This window comes from Hippichthys cyanospilos, chromosome 21 (genome assembly GCF_059441005.1).
Source record: "Hippichthys cyanospilos isolate Australia breed blue-spotted pipefish chromosome 21, RoL_Hcya_1.0, whole genome shotgun sequence".
NCBI lineage: Eukaryota > Metazoa > Chordata > Actinopteri > Syngnathiformes > Syngnathidae > Hippichthys > Hippichthys cyanospilos.
In genome coordinates, this window is record NC_142389.1 from 316,994 (window position 1) to 332,741 (window position 15,748).

Below are 15,748 nucleotides of genomic sequence, written 5' to 3' on the forward strand. Positions count from 1 at the left end.
GTAGCCAAAAACATGTCCATAGTAAGGCTTTTTTTGGGGGCGGAAAAAAAACAAAGCGACAGTTCACAGTAAGGCTTTTTTTTTACACCTACGAATAAAAAAAAGACAGTTTATGGTGAGGCTTTTTACACCCACGAAAACCCTAGTCAGGGCGGCGACTAGGGAACGTCTGTCCCGGCCGGCCTCCTCGGGCCAGCGTTGAGGCCAATTTGATCTTTGGGAGAGCTGCCACGCGGCCGAGAAAACGCTTACTATACTTTCAAAGAAAAAAGAAACCTCAGGGTAGATGTCAAAAAGCCTTACTATCCATGCCCCCCCCCCCCCCCCCCCCCCACCTTTCTTTTCAAAACGTTTTGATTGAATATTTTCCAAGCAAACCGTCAGTGCCGAAATGCTTTTTAATTAGAAAGTTAAAAGAGCAGGAAGTGACATCGCTGCGGCTCCGCCCCGCGAAACGGGGACTCCGGCCGCGCGGGCGTACGACGGGGCCGGGCGCGGCCCACCCCGCGGGGGAAGCGGGATCCCTCCCGGGGCGGGGTCGGGCTGGGGACGCCGCGCTCGCCGCAAAACGGCCGCCCGTGAGAAGAGGTCCGGAGCGGGCGCCCGTCCCGGGACGCGCCGTCTCCGACGCTAAACGGGAAGCGGCGAGAGGGTCAGGTAAAAGGCGGCGGCGGCGGCGGCGGCGGCGGCGGGCCCGCACGGGAGGAAGCGGCCAACCTGGGCCGGGGCGCCTCAGTCGCTGTCGGAGGCCACGGCCGACGAGCACTTCCTCTTCCTCTTGGGCGCTTTGGGCTTGGAGTCTTCCTCCTCCTGGGGAGAGGCGAGCCGGGCGGGGGATCAGCGGGGGCGGGGAGGGGCGGGGCGGCGCGGCGAGGGCGGGTACCGAGGCGCTGCTGGAGGCGCTGTCCTCCTCGTTGTTGCCGCCGCTGGGCGGCGCCGCGCCCTTGCGCGACCTGGGCGAGGTGGCGGCCGCCTTGCGCCGGGACTTGAGCGGCTTGGCCTGCGAGTCCTCGTACTCCTCGGCCAGGGCGAACAGGTCGCTGAACCTGAGCCGGGGCGGACGCGGCGGACGGGGCTCAGGCCGGCGCGGCGGACGGGGCTCGGGCCGGCGCGGCGGACGGGGCTCGGGCCGGCGCGGCGGACGGGGCTCGGGCCGGCGCGGCGGACGGGGCTCGGGCCGGCGCGGCGGACGGGGCTCGGGCCGGCGCGCCCTGCCGAGGCCCGCTTTCCAGGACCGCTAGAAAGGCACGCGCCGCCGACGCCCCGCTACCCGAGCGCCGGGCCGTCGGAGCTCGCGGCGGGAAATTTCAAGCCGTCGCGAAAGAAGCGCAGGAGGAGAAGGGAAGGGAGGCGGGCACTTTTACACGGCGCGCCACGGGCATCCGAAAACGGCGATCTCTTTGGCGACGAAGACCAAAGGGTCGCAGTTCCGAGCGTAAACCGTCAGCGTTTCCGCGTTCGCCGCATACAGCCTTGGCTCCAACGGCGCTTCCGGCCGGCGCCGCTCGCACGACCGCGGCCGAGACCGCGGCGAAACGGACGGGGCGGGATAACGCCACTTACCGCGTAAGCTTTAACCATTGACGATTTAAGGAGGGACGGACAGGACCGCCGTGGGATAAAAAGCTAGCCTTTACGGTTGGGCTATTTCTGACCTTTTGTTTGACGTGGGGGAACGCCGCCATTGGCGGGAAAACGGGCAAAGGCCATTTGAGTTTTTGCCGTGAAACGCGGGACGGTTTTCCCAAAACGAACATCCGACGGGCTGGCGCGCGCGCGCGTACCTCATTTTGTGTCCTTCGTCACAACTGGCCTGAACGTGCTGCAGGGCCTGGAGGATGGGCGTCTGGCTGAAGACTGGCCGCACAAACGCCACGGCCGTGAGCTAACGGGCGAGCTGGCGGACGCGCGCGCGCTGACGGGCGGGCCCACTGACAGCTGTTCTTGGTGTTGTTGAGACTCAGGCGGAGGTTGTCCAGATGTTCCAGGATCTGTTCCAAGGTCAACTGAGCCAGTTTGCTGCTGGAGCTGCGCAGGCTGCAAAAAACACACAGACGAGAATCGGCGGCGAGAAAAAAAGACGAGTCGGCAAAGAAAGCGCGGGGCGGGAAAAGCACCTCTGCCTCTTGCGCGGCTGGTTGTTGTTCTTGATGAGCTGCGCTTTGATGTGCTCGGCCAGGGCGTCGTCGTGCTTGCACGCCCAGTGGCGCAGCAGGCTGGTGGTGAACTGGTCCTCGCTGCGGCAGGGCCGGCTCAGGACCATCTTCACCATCTCCTCGCTGGGCCTGCCGAGGGCACGGGTGGGCGGGCGGGCGGGCGGGCGGGGGGCAGGCGGGCGGGCAGGCAGGCGGGCCGCCTGCCTCGCCCGCTCGCTCGCTCGATCGCGCGCCCCTACTTTTCTCGCCGCAGCTGCAGCAGCAGACAGGACAGGGCCTCGGGATGCTCTGCGCGCAAACGCAAGCGGCGGGAGGCTCAAAGACGCCGTCGGGGTTGCCAAGAAAAGGGCGGATTTGGCGCCCGGACCCCTTTCCGGGACGCGGGCGAAGCTACCTTTGTATTTGAGGTGTTGCAGGATGGGGATGATGGTCTCCAGAGGAATGCTGTGGGCCAGAAACAGCTGCCACGTGCTGTACTGCTCAAAGGTTTCCCAGTCCAAAGACTGGACTGCCCGGCGCCGCGACGAGCACCGGAAAAAAGGGGTCAGCCGGCGCCGGGCCGCGAGCGAGCGCGCGCGCGCGCCGGCGGCCGCTCACTCAGGATGTTGAGGACGGAGTCTTTGCGGAACATGACCAGGTTGCCCATCATCACGTGACACATCAGCTCCTGCAACTGCACGCCGCCGCAGCGCCGTCACGCGCCAACGTTCCTTCTCGACCGGCGGCCGTCCTCCTCCATACCTGAGTGGAATCGATGACGGCCACGATCATGTTGAGCAGCTCGCCGCTCCTCAGCGTCTCGTCTGGAAACTGAAAGCCCGGCCAGATGTTGGCGCCGCCTCGCACGCGCGCGCAAGCACGCGCGCGCGCGTACCTCCGAGTAGATGGAGGGCGTCAGGTAGCAGAGCAAGCGCACGTCGTCCTCCTGGCACGCCTTCATGTCCATCATCAGACACGTGTGAAGGTCTCCCAGCGCCGTGGCCTGGGCGAACGACTCGTACAGCATCATCTTGCCGTTGGCCGCTTTACTGCGCGCGCGCACACACACAAGCGAGGGGGAGAGCGTTTCGAAGAGCGTTTCGAAGAGCGTTTCGAAGAGCGCTTCGAAGAGCGTTTCGAAGAGCGCTTGGCACGCGCGCGCGACGTGTTCCGCCGAAGGGGGGAAACGTGACGTTACTCCGTCCTTTGAAGGGAAAAGAAAGGGGAATTTGTTCAATTTCACTTGATTTTTGAGACGCGCGACAGAGTCAAGTCAAACGCTTAGTTTGCCCGCCGACGGGCTCAAAGGGAACCTCGGAAACGCAAAGCTCCCGGAAGGCGAAGGAAAACTCCCAAGCCCGGACCGAGCGGGGAAAAGAAGAAAGCTTTGCCGCGGGCGGCGCGGTACGCTTGACGCCGCCCCTTCACCTGGCTTTGAGGTAGTAGAGCAGGTGGTAACCGATCTTGGGCTGCTTCTGGTAAAGCTCCGCCAACATGTCCAGAAGAACCGAGAAGCCGCTGTTGTCCTCCTGCATGGTGACCAGGTTCCTGAAGACCAGGCACACCGCCTTGCACACCGACTCCTCCAGGGACCTGAGGCGCAAAGGCGCACGGGCAAAGCGGCTTTTGGGTCCGAGCGGGGAATTCCCCTTGACGTCGGGCATTTCCCGGCGGCTAAAGCCAGCCTCGGCCGCCCCCGCCGACCCGAGGAGGCGCGGGTTCCTGTGACGCTCCCCTCGCGAGAAAAAGCTACTTGCCTTCCTTCCTGTCAGTTCAACGTTCGGTTGCCCGGAGGCCGCGACTGCTTCGGTTGATCTCAAAATATGCCCAAAACACCCACCGCATCCGTGGGTCCTTTTGTCCAATTCGGGAAGCTTCGCGGCTCTCCGGTCAAAACGACCTTAACCCCGTCCCCGACGCCGAGCTCGAGCGAAATCCAATTCAAAGCCGGACTTTGAAAGGATCCTCGACGAGAGATCCGAAGTGGCGGGGCCCGGCGAAACGGGCCCTACGCGCGCAAGCTACCCCCACGGGGACGGGAAAACCCGGGACAATGTCCCCGAGGGCGCGCGCGGACGAGCGGCGGTCTTACTCGTCAGTGATGTCTTCCGGGAGCACGTCGCCTCGAAAGTGTTCCTTAAAGATTTCGGCGAGGCACGAGGCCAAAGCCGACATCTGCTCCGTGTCAAAGTCCTCCTGCGGCACAGGCGCGCTTGTGAGGGCCGATGCGGCCGCGCGCGGGAGGGCGGGCGGGGGCGGGCGGGCGGCACCTCCAGGATGAGGTCCACGATGTCCTGCATGACTTCGCACTGCGTCTCCGTGTCGCTGAGGACGACGGGCGCGCTTAGCATCCCGCGGCCCAAAGAATAAAGTTGCGCGGGCGGGCGGGCGGGCGGGCCTCTGACCTGGACTTCTGCAGCTGGACCACCTTGTCCTTCATGGTGTCCTCCAGTTGGTCAAGCCAAGGTGTGATGTCGGCGGGTTCCTCCACTACGGCCTCTCTGATGGGGTGAAAGCGGAACTCGCGCTTCTTTCCTGCGTGCGCACAGATGTTTTCTTGACGTGCGCGCAAGCTGAATTCCTTCTTTATTTGGAAAACGGGCAGCAAAGTTGCCCTTTTGCGGACGCGACGGGACCGAGCCCCGACAAAAGTTACGGGCAACTTCATGCGCGGGCTGCGGATGGCCATTTTTTTCCTGAGGGTTGCGTTGAAAGCGACTTCTTTTGAACCGCTCAAACGGGATTTCTTTTCAAACCTTCTGTCAAGAACCGCTTGCCCGGCTAAATAAATAAGGAAGGCGTGACGCCGGGCTAATCGTCGGGAGGATAATGCGGATGATGACCTTTGTTGTTGACCTCTTCCTCGTCATCGCTGAAGGCCGCTTCCGTGTTGTCGTAGCAACCTTCTTCCTTGTCCATCATGCTGTCCATCTCCATGGACGCCATCTCCTCCATTTTCACTGTCCGGCCGCACGCGCGATGATCTCGCTGCATCCGAGCGCGCGTGCGTGCGTGCGTGCGCGCGTACCTTCCATGGGGGGCGAAGGGGCGCTGCAGAACTCTGGGAATCTTTCTCTGAGCATGGAGCGAAGTTCTCTGTCCAACTTGGGATTGTCAAACAACGGAGCTAAGTGCCTACAAGAGCACAAGGCCTTTAAACGGAGCCCGGCCCGACCCGACCCGACCCGGCCCGACCCGACCCGGCCCGGCCCGGCCCGGCCTCGCCAGCCAGCTTTGCTTTACGTTAGCTTTCGCCGACACAACTTTCCGGCTATCTTGCGATTATGTGCGGGATGTATGCATGCGCCTCGGGATGATTTTCTTCTTTGTGGCACGCTCTTTTCACTCTCGCGTTTTTAATCTTTTTTTTTTTTTTTTTTTCACAAGTGCGTTCAAGAAAAGAAAGGCCATCACCACGGACGTGAAATCAGACCTCATCCAACGGCTGAAAAACGCCAAGCCACATCGGCTGCCTCCTTGGTAAGACTTGAATTCTTATGACATTTGATGCATTTTATTACGTGTGGAACAATCTATTTCATCGGCTATTTACTTTTTATTCATTATTTGTCTGGCGCTCCGACTTACACCGAAGTTCCGGTTACACCGCGTCTTAAGAACGGATCGCCGTGAGTAGCGGGCCCCCTGTGTGTGTGTGTGTGTGTGTGTCTCTCTATGTATATAAATAAATACATATCGGTAAAACCAAAATGGGAATCCAAACGAATGCGTTAAGTGCGGCAACGCTGCCGTCCAAGTATATCAGCTACCCTCCATTAAAAACAACTATTTGACGGGAATCTGGTTGTTATTTCTTGTACTGTTTGAAAGGACGAGAACGTGTGCGCGCGCGTCTTACGCCAGCACTCTCTTCTCCATGATGAAGGTGAGCGAGTTGAAGACGCCCTGACGCACCTGCGCTTCCAGGGGAGGAAAAAAGTGCGGGATAATCTGCGAGAGGAAAGAAGCCGGCTCAGGCCGGGACGCTCGCCGGCGCGCGCGGCGGGGGAGGGGGAGGGGGGAGGGGGGGTCTCACCCGACACATGAAGTCGAGGAGCGTGGCCGTGATGGCGGGATGGGGCTTCATGGAATGATGCATCACCAAGATGGCCGGCTCTGCGCGGCCGGGCGCGCCCGCGTTAGGAGCCGCGCCGGCGGACGGAGCCGGCGGCGCCAGCGCCGCTCACCTATGTTCATGATGCTGTCCTTGTCGGGGTTGAAGAACAGCCAGTCGTAGAAGAGCGCCAACTTGGCGTTGGAGGCGGCCACGTTGGACTGCGCGAGCGCAAAGGCGTTTTGCGTTCAAAGTGGGTCTGGGCCATATCGCCCCCCCCCCCCCCCCCTCCCCCATTTGCTCGCGATTTCTTATTCGCTTCGATTCAGCCGTAGCTAGCGCCCGCCGCGCAAAACTCGACGCGCCTAATCACCGTGCAGGTGGTGAGCAGCCAGCCGATGATGGCCCAGCGCGGCAGGATGTCGGAGCTGAGGACCTCGTTGGACGGGTGCACCACGCCGCAGATGTAGCGGATGAGATCGCAGCGCAGCGACTGGCTCTCGGCCATGGACAGGTACTGGCGCTGGAACCAGTCCTGGTAGCGCTTCTGCTGCCCGAAGCGCACCTGCGCGCGGGGGAGGAGGGCGAGCGGTGAGGGAGGGCGGGCGGCCGGCCGGGGCGGGGCGGGGCGGGGCGGGGCGGGGCGGGCTTACCCGGGAGGTCATGAAGAGGAGCTTGGTCTCCATGTCGGGTGTCAGGCGACACGCCAGGAACTTTCTGGAAGTGCGGGCCGTGAGCAGCTGCAGAATGCCTGGCGCGCACACACGCGCCTCAGAGAGCGTCGGCGCCGAAACAAAGCCCGGAGGGAGGGACTCGCGGTCTTACCGGTGAACTGGGGGCTGAGGACTTGAGGGTTGTGAAGCAGGTCCCTCCACAGGAGGTCCATCTCGGGGATGCGGGCCACGTTTTGCAGCAAGCGCACCAAATCCCTCCCGATGATCACGCACTCCAGGAACTGCGCGGCGGAATCCAAAGTCGGACCGCTGGCCGGCGGAGGGGGGCGCCGGCGCCTGCGCCGTCGCCGTCCTCACCTTCTCCCTCAGCATCCCGATGCAAAAGTCCACTTCCTTCTGGCGTAGCGGAAGCAGGCTGGGGGCGCCGTGGTCCACGATGAGGCGCAGGTACGTGTACACCGACATGGCGATCAGCATCCCGCTCTTCAGAACCCACTCCCTGAGCGCGCGCGCACGCTTGAGGGGACGCTTCGGAACGCGGCGCAAGTGCGCTGGCGGCATACTTCTGCTCCTGCAGGATGTCCAGGACGCTCTCGGCCAACCACAGGTTCTTTGTGGAGACGTCCCCTCCTGCGCGTGCGCAAATCGGGGTCAAGCCAAGCCGGACCGACGGGGAAAAAGCAAAACGCCACGCTCGGCTCCTTTGCGCCGCCGTTCCGCTTGTTTGCTAGATTGGCGCGCCGCTGGCGGGTTTACCGTCGATGGATGGAGAAAAAAAAAACGCTATCGCTGAGAGCTTTCGCTTTCGCTTCCTTTCTGGGATTGCGGCGGACTCAAGCTTTTCCCATAAGGCTCAAGTATTCATTTGTTTACCGTATATGAGCTGTGCCCAAAATGTTCCTTATGATCCAGTGTCCTTTTTTTCACCCGCGGCGATGTTTCCGCTTCCCGCAGCAAAAATATTTCCGCATTGCTCACAGGATCGTTGTTACGCGGCGCTAGCTTTGCGCGAGCTTCCCGCGACCAGAATGGTCCCGCGCTGCATGTGCTTATTTCCAGTTGTATTGCCATTTTAAGGTCCAAATGTTAAAATGAAATGAAAACTATCATGAAAACATCATTGTAAAGCCGGTGCATCCAAATACTGAGCACGGCGTGGGTGCGCATGCGCATCTGACCCGCGATCTGTTTGAGCAAGGTCATGACGACGCCGTCGGCTGCCATCACGCCGCTCTTCACCAGCTCTCGAACCAGCCACACCAGCTGCGGAGACGCACGCGGCCATTTCGAAGCCCGCCCCCATCTCCGAGTCGCGCGCGCGCGCGTGCGCGCTCACCTGCTTTCTGGGGACGTCTTGCAGCTTGAGGAACTTCTCCATTAAGATCTGGTTGACCTTGACCAGGACCAAATTCATGCCATCTCTATTCACCAGAGTCAGGTCCCTATAACACTGCTCGCACGCACGCACGCACACACACGCACGGGTGCGTTGGCGGCTGCGTCGGCGGCTGCGCCGGCGGCGAGCGGGCTTACCCTCTGGGCCTGAGCCGGCTCGGTGAGAAGCAGCGCAAAGAGACCCAGGCAAACCTCCTCGTGCTGCTGCTGGCCTTTACACACCTGGTTGCGGCGGGAGACAACGACACTGCCGTCAATACGCCGGCTCCTCCGCGATTCGGTCGCCGTCGGATAGTTGGGTTGAAGGTTTGCCGCGGCGTGAAAAAAGTCAAGGTTTCGAAAAGCCCTACCGGCAAACGGTAATAAGCGCTTTTGGTTTTTGCTCCATGAAGGAAATAGTTCACACGATGTTTTGGGTGTTACATTGCACTATTTTTTCCTCAATGAGTTTGTGTAATTGCCGTTTATCTGGCCTTGTTTCATTTAGCAACATAATTCAAAACAAATAACGTCGCTCGATACGGGAGGGAGGGAGGGATGGAGGGAGGAAGGAAGGAAGAAAGGAAGGAGGGAAGGAAGAAAGGAAGGAGGGAGGGAAGAAAGGAAGGAGGGAGGGAAGAAAGGAAGGAGGGAGGGAAGAAAGGAAGGAGGGAGGGAAGAAAGGAAGGAGGGAGGGAAGAAAGGAAGGAGGGAGGGAAGAAAGGAAGGAGGGAGGGAAGAAAGGAAGGAGGGAGGGAAGAAAGGAAGGAGGGAGGGAGGGAAGAAAGGAAGGAGGGAGGGAAGAAAGGAAGGAGGGAGGGAAGAAAGGAAGGAGGGAGGGAAGAAAGGAAGGAGGGAGGGAAGAAAGGAAGGAGGGAGGGAAGAAAGGAAGGAGGGAGGGAGGGAAGAAAGGAAGGAGGGAGGGAAGAAAGGAAGGAGGGAGGGAAGAAAGGAAGGAGGGAGGGAAGAAAGGAAGGAGGGAGGGAAGAAAGGAAGGAGGGAGGGAAGAAAGGAAGGAGGGAGGGAAGAAAGGAAGGAGGGAGGGAAGAAAGGAAGGAGGGAGGGAGGGAAGAAAGGAAGGAGGGAGGGAAGAAAGGAAGGAGGGAGGGAGGGAAGAAAGGAAGGAGGGAGGGCATCCCCGCCGCCCCGTTGTTCTCCTCGCCGACGCGGCGAAGTGGCGGACTTACGCTGGCGGTCAGAGCGTCGTTCGCCTCCCTCTCCGAAAGGCCGTTGGTCAACGAGTGAACCACTCCGACGCAACGCTCCAATTTCTACGCACAAACACAAACGATGAAGTTGGCGGGCGGCGCGTGCGCGTGCGCGATTTCCCTCCCCCGAACGTGATCGTTTGTTTACAGGCTAGCGGGCTAAGCTAGCAAGACGCTAACGAGCCAGCGCTCGGTAACGCTCGCCTGCCTCCGCGTCGGCCTCGGCTCGTCGCCGGGGGCTCGCTTACCTCCTCCAGTTCATCTTTGGCGTCCAGCTGCGTGGACGCCAGCAGGCGGCCCTGCGGCTTGTTCTTGGCCGGCGCGGCGTCCATCGGCGGCGGCCGCTGCGCTTTCCCGCCCGAGTCAAGGCGCTGGCAAGGGCGCCGCGGAACGGTGCCGCGATACGCGAGAAAGGAAAAGGGAGGGAAGGGAAAAGGAAAGAAAAGGAAAGGGAAGAGGTCGGCTCGCTCCGCTTCCACTCGAGGAGCTATCCCCCTGCCCCGTTCGCCTTCGCGCTACGGTACCGTTCCGCCGTCCGGGAAGAGACCGCGCAGCACTTCCGGCTTTGCCGCCAATCCCTGCCCTTGCCGTCCGAGTGACGCGAGGATCCCCCAATGAAGGGACGGGGCGTTCTTGCGAAGCTCCAACCAATCGGCGAAAGGCCGGCGAATGCGGGGCTCGCAAGCAGGCCGATAGAGACCTTTTATTATCAGCCGAAGCCTGCGCGGCGACAGAATCTCATCTCTACGTTTAGAACCAAACTAGGAGTCGCGAACTGAACTTTTTAGCTGTTGCACGGGCATCCTTCATTTAGTGTGCACACGATTTGGCCCTTAGTGCGGAGCGGAAACGAGAGGGCGGAGCGGAAACGAGAGGGCGGAGCGGAAACGAGAGGGCGGGGCTCCCGCCGCTGACTTCCCCGCCGCTGACTTCCCCGCCGCTGACTTCCCCGCCGCTGACTTCCCCGCCGCTGACTTCCCCGCCGCTGACTTCCCCGCCTCACTTCCCCGCCGCTGACTTCCCCGCCGCTGACTTCCCCGCCGCTGATCCAGGAAGTCAGATGTTGTTTACGTCTGGCTTTTCAAAGTAAAAGCGGGCGTCGGCCCGCAGGGCGGCGTTTGAGAAACGACCACTCGTGTGTCATGATGAACTCATGACGTATTTATACGTCTTTACACACATTCTATCACAGCTACTCATTTCCGCTTCTCTTAACATTAGCGTAAAAAGGATCTCGAAATATTTTCCCCATCCAAATACATAAAGTACCTGCGACTGAATGTCTCGGACTCTTGAAAGATACCTAGAAAGACGTCTTTGGGATCGAACGGCGCAAAAAAAAGCTCTCCCTTGCTTCAGTCAATGACACACAAGGCAAAGGCTTTTCATGCATTTAATAGCGAAGTACAGAGAGGCCCGGCGGTCCGGGTTCCGTCCGGGCGCCGTCAGGGTCGGCGCCCTCGGGGTCGGGAATTCCTGCCGAAGCGAAAGCCAAAGCCGCCTTTCTCGCGGCTGGCGCTCTGGAGGCCGCCCAAGATGGAGGCGAGGGCCTCGGCGGGCCCGGCGCCGGCCTGGCCGCCGTCCTCTCTGCTCCGCCTCCGGAGGCGCGCATCCTCTCCGGGCCACGCCTCAAAGAAAAGCTCCGAGGGGGAGAGGCGGAAGGCGGGCGGGCGCGGGGGCCCCTCCGAGGGCGGCCCGGGCCGGGGGTGCGGCGTCACGGTCGGGGGGACCGGCAGCAGGAGCGTCAGGGACAGCAGCGCCAGCCGCGAGCCGCCGGGATACACGCGCGCCTTCATCTGAAAACGCCAGGGAAATCTCCGTGAGGTTGCCGTTTTGGCTTCCCGAGCGCCCGGCGGTTTTCCGTAGCCGCCGGCGCCCGTCCCGGCTGACCGGGCACAGCCCGAAGCGGTTGGCGGCCAACCGCGGAGGGAGGGAGGGACGAAGGACGCGGACGATCACAGCTAATTGGCATGTCCCGTACGCCTGTCGCGCGCCTTTTCGGAGGGCCCGCCGAGAAGCCGCGCGGGGGGGTCGGGGAGCAGGCGCAAACGGCGAGGCGCGCGTGCCGACCGCCGCCGCGTCACCCGACGGCCCTCCGTTCGGAACCATTTCCGGATGGGAAACCGTTCTAAACGGTTTTTGTGCGGCCGGTCCGGCGCTCCTCGCTTCTATTTTGCCCCCGCTCGTTACATGAAAGGAAATCAAAGTAGCTTGCGAGAGATGGCTGACTTTCCAACAATTTGACAATAATACGAGCGTTCCGTTTGCGTTACGCGGACCGCGCCGGGTAGCCCAAAGAAGCGGCTCCGGCTCCCGGAAAGCTTGGCGACCAGCAAGCCAAAATACCCTGAAACCAAAACAATTACGCTTCACGTGAGAAAAACCAAGCCTTTTCCTTGGGGTCGTCAGCGGGCGGGCGGGCGGGCCGCCCCCCCTCCCTTCTACTTGAGAAGCAGCGGGCTAGCCCATACCGCGCGGCGGGAAAACGTAGCGGCGGCGTCCCATAGGTCTTATTTGGTCTAATTGTCGTGTGCGGTTCTGCAGCCTCAGACCTTTGGGATCAAAAAGCCTTCTTACCTCTGCCCGGCGGGTCGGCGTGGATCCTGTCCGGCGCGGGCGCCGCCAGCTTTTTATAGGCCAGCCGTGACGCAGGCGGGCGGGATCCGTTTGGGCGCGGGGCGCCACTCGCGGACGCAATTAGCGGCTTGATTGGCGCCGAGAAGCGGGCCGCCGCTCATTAACGTGCTCGGGAGCCCGCGAAGGTTTCCAAGACGCCCAAGGACAACGAGCCCTTGTCGCGGACGCGAGACGCTTCGGGAAGAAAATTGCGACCGTTTCCTCCCGGTGAAAAGATTTGCCCGATTTTGGCGGGATCCCGGCAAACTCCATCCAAATCCAAAATCCAAATCCAAAATCCAAATCCAAAATCCAAATCCAAATCCAAAATCCAAAATCCAAAATCCGACCTCGCCTGTCGGGCGGCTGCCATCGGCCGACGGCTTCCGGAGGGAGCCGCAGACATCGGGGAGGGACGGCAAAAAAACAAGTCGGGGCAACAGGGAGACCCATGAAAAAGGCTCATTTTCTGGCAGAACCCCGGCAAGAAAATAAAAGGCGAAAGAAAAGCAAAAATCCCCAGGAGGCTAAAACGCCGCACGGCTGGCTCGTCATGACTTTCCTCACGCCGAGCCGCCGTCCCTCCCAAACGCTCGCGCACGGCAGGCGGGGAGACGTCGGGCCCATTTAGCGCCGATGACAATTGGAAAGACGCTCAATTTTGGACGTGCCGAAACCCCGGCTGGAGGTTCCCCCCCGATCCTGACGTTATGCGCCTTTCGAGGTCGGCCCGAGTCGGGGGATGACCGCGGGTAACCAAGTCGGGGCCACCACAAACTCACAAAGTTACAATGCCCAAATCACCTTGGAGGCCGAAAGCCGCGGGCGTTTGAGCGAAACATCCCGGCCTATCGTTTTAAAAATTCAAACGGGAAGAGATTTGTTTGGTGACAAAAGAGGGTTGGTGCTCACCTGATTGGCGGTTGAGGAAAGCACGCACACCGTGTGGCTTGACCTTTATTTAAAAAACACAAGCGTTCCTTCCAAAGGATATATACAGCGGAGCGCGCGGGTGGCGGCGGTCAGGCGTCGTGGTTGCCGCGGATGCGTCGGGCTAGCTGGATGTCGCGGGGGAAAATGGTGACCCGCTTGGCGTGGATGGCGCACAGGTTGGCGTTGGAGAACAGCATCACCATGAAGGCCTCGGTCGCCTGGCGGGAGCGCGGCACGCCATTAGCGCCGCCGGCCGCGCCCGTCGCCGGGACTTAAGGGCCGCATCCTTTGGCCGAGCGCGCGTCCGATCGCCGGCCCCATGGAAGTGACCCGGTCTCGCCGCGTCCGACCAAGGAAGTCGCCGCTAACCCTGACCCTGACCGTCTCCGTGGCGCCTCAACCGCTTCTCGCCGTTACCGTTTCTTCTCACCTATCGTCGTCTTTGCAAACCATCCCCCCGGAGATTCCGGTCGCGGTCCCGCGGTATTATTCCCTTTGACAAAGGAGGGTTAGAATAACGGCATATAGGTTACGTTCCCGGCAAAGAAGATAGCCGTGATTGCACCGACTGCATTGGATAGTGTATGGACTTGCACCTACGTCCCCCACCCTCAGAAACCGCCTACCTGCCACACCCTTTCAGGGCAGCGAGAGTTATCGTAACTAATAAAAGAGGCGTGGGCGGAACGGTCGGAGATCTCTAGGGGTACGCATCTCTGAACGCTCTCCTCGTGAGTAAAAGCCCCTCGTCTTCCTTCTTGTTTCTTAAATGTTCGGAGCTGATGGGAAACATCAAGGCGGTTCTCCGCTGTGGCAAAAAAGGATTATTATCATTGGCTATTCGGTATTTTATGGTTTGGCTGGCTCTCCTCAAACCGGGAAACCGGAGCGCGCGACGGACGTTCCGTCCAATTCGAAGGCAGCGACGTAGCGGCCCCGCTCCACCCCGGACGGCGTGTCTCCACGCGTCGGAGGCAAATCAAAGTTTTTGAAGATTCGTGGCCGAGCTTACCTCCTGAAGCGCCATCAGGGCGAAGACCTGCCATCTAAGGTGACCTTTGTTGAATGTCTGGCACACCTCGCGGACCTGCCGGGTGTTGGGGGGGGGGGGGGGTCACGGCAAGCGAGCGACGAGCCGACGGGGCGGCCGGCGACGCCTCACCACGCGAGAGAAGGACACCTTCCTGAGGAGGAGCTCGGTGCTTTTCTGGAACTTGCGGATCTCCATCAGGGCCTTGGTCCCCGGGCGGTATCGCCGCCCCCTGGCCGTCCGGGGCGGCTTCTCTGGAAAGGCAAAAAGCGTCAACAAAGACTAGTCGGGAAGGAGGGGACCCTTCGGCGCCGGGGCCTCACCGTATGCGGATCCTCTGGACGGGCCCGGCCGCGGCGAAGGCGGCGAGCGGGTCCGGCGGGAGGACGGGCCCGGTTGCGGCGAGCGGCGCCCGCGGGGGGACGGGCCGGGCCGCGACGAAGGCGGCGAGCGGAGACCGCGGGGGGACGGGCCCGGTTGCGGCGAAGGCGGCGGGCGGCGCCCGCGGGGGGGCGGGCCCGCTCTGGCCGAAGGGTGCGGGGCAAGCGGCGGGCGCCGGTGCGGGGTGGTGCCTTTCCTCCGGCTGGACGACGAGTCGTGGCGCATGACTCTGGACGCCAAAAAAAAATCATAAACTTATGCATGAAATATGAAATTTTATAATGACACATATTTCCCTAGGACTTTGGACAGGATAAGCCTTAACTGTCAAGGAACCTGGTAAATGCAAAGGGGAGTTATAAAGATCATTTTAATAACTGACATTTGCTAGTTTTCTAGAAAACTCGCTAGTTGTTTGAAGAACAGACGCGACATTTTCTGTTTAGAATTTAGCGGAACACAATAGAATCCTGTACTGAATAATGCTCATTATTGTCTTTGTACAGCAGGTATACAACGAAAATTGGAAGCGCCGCCCCGATCGGTGAATATCAATAAATATAAGCAAATAAGGAACAGATAGAAGAAATTCCAAATCACAGGAGTGCAATCGATATCGCGATACACGTCCCTGCAAACGCAACCTGGAATGGAAGCCCAAATTGTTGACTCTGCGGCTTTGGCGCCCCCTAGCGCCCGCCAACAACCCGTCATAACAAATCCGAGTGGCGAGTGGCAAATGAAATAAATACGCAACGTCCGGACGCGTTTGCTAATTTCCAGCATATGAAAAGTTGTTGTACGAGACGAGAGCATTCTTTGCCTGCTTGTCATTCGAACGTTTCGAGAGAATAGAACGAAATGGAAAACTTCCAGATGAATACAACGCGACGAACACAGCAGCGTCTGCAGTCAGAAGACGTTGAATGCGTCGGCATTTTTGCCCTCGCTTCGTAGACTTACCGGGACGTGAGGCGCGCGGGGAAAAGCGACTTGCAACCAAAATAAAAGGCGAGTAGAAAAGACGTCCAAAAGCAAGGAGAAAAGGCCAATATTAGCCGGAATGGTACCAGGTAAAATTCGAACGACGCTTTGCTTCCTTTTCACCAATCGGCGTACGGAGGCGGAGCCAATCATCCGGGGCGCTTTAAAAAAAAAATACTGGCGGAAGTGACGCGGCGCTCAACCCGCCGTCCCAGAGATCCCAAAACACAATTGTACGTACTTTCTATACCCGCTTCTTGATATAAACTGTCAGAAGCTGAAAAGGCCCTCCCTTCCCGTACGAATGTTTTCTCCGCGGCCACTTTTTTTCCGCTGCTAAAGGGGGCGGCACTGGGAGC

The 15,748-nt window shown here is 60.4% G+C and overlaps 2 protein-coding genes across 2 annotated transcripts; both read right to left on the minus strand.

The window, feature by feature from the left end:
* Nucleotides 1-380: 380 nt before the first annotated feature.
* Nucleotides 381-10,003, minus strand: ints3 (integrator complex subunit 3). The gene is made up of 30 exons (XM_088404239.1): nt 9,694-10,003; nt 9,425-9,508; nt 8,397-8,480; nt 8,200-8,313; nt 8,042-8,126; nt 7,427-7,493; nt 7,221-7,362; nt 7,015-7,144; nt 6,843-6,940; nt 6,563-6,754; nt 6,323-6,410; nt 6,172-6,251; nt 5,995-6,086; nt 5,164-5,270; nt 4,979-5,095; nt 4,541-4,670; nt 4,406-4,460; nt 4,228-4,331; nt 3,564-3,728; nt 3,031-3,184; nt 2,898-2,966; nt 2,754-2,829; nt 2,551-2,664; nt 2,396-2,444; nt 2,118-2,285; nt 1,937-2,037; nt 1,785-1,857; nt 884-1,046; nt 718-810; nt 381-630 (listed from the first exon to the last, which is right to left on the minus strand). Exons 1-29 carry the CDS (start codon nt 9,775-9,777, stop codon nt 733-735), a joined length of 3,063 nt encoding a protein of 1,020 aa, XP_088260365.1. The 5' UTR covers nt 9,778-10,003; the 3' UTR covers nt 381-630; nt 718-732.
* An 821-nt stretch (nt 10,004-10,824) lies between these two features.
* LOC148405946 (uncharacterized) lies at nt 10,825-15,737 on the minus strand. Its single transcript, XM_088404249.1, has 5 exons — nt 15,369-15,737; nt 14,348-14,634; nt 14,157-14,278; nt 14,007-14,081; nt 10,825-11,241 (listed from the first exon to the last, which is right to left on the minus strand). Exons 2-5 carry the CDS (start codon nt 14,628-14,630, stop codon nt 10,891-10,893), a joined length of 831 nt encoding a protein of 276 aa, XP_088260375.1. The 5' UTR covers nt 14,631-14,634; nt 15,369-15,737; the 3' UTR covers nt 10,825-10,890.
* Between the last annotated feature and the right edge of the window lie 11 nt (nt 15,738-15,748).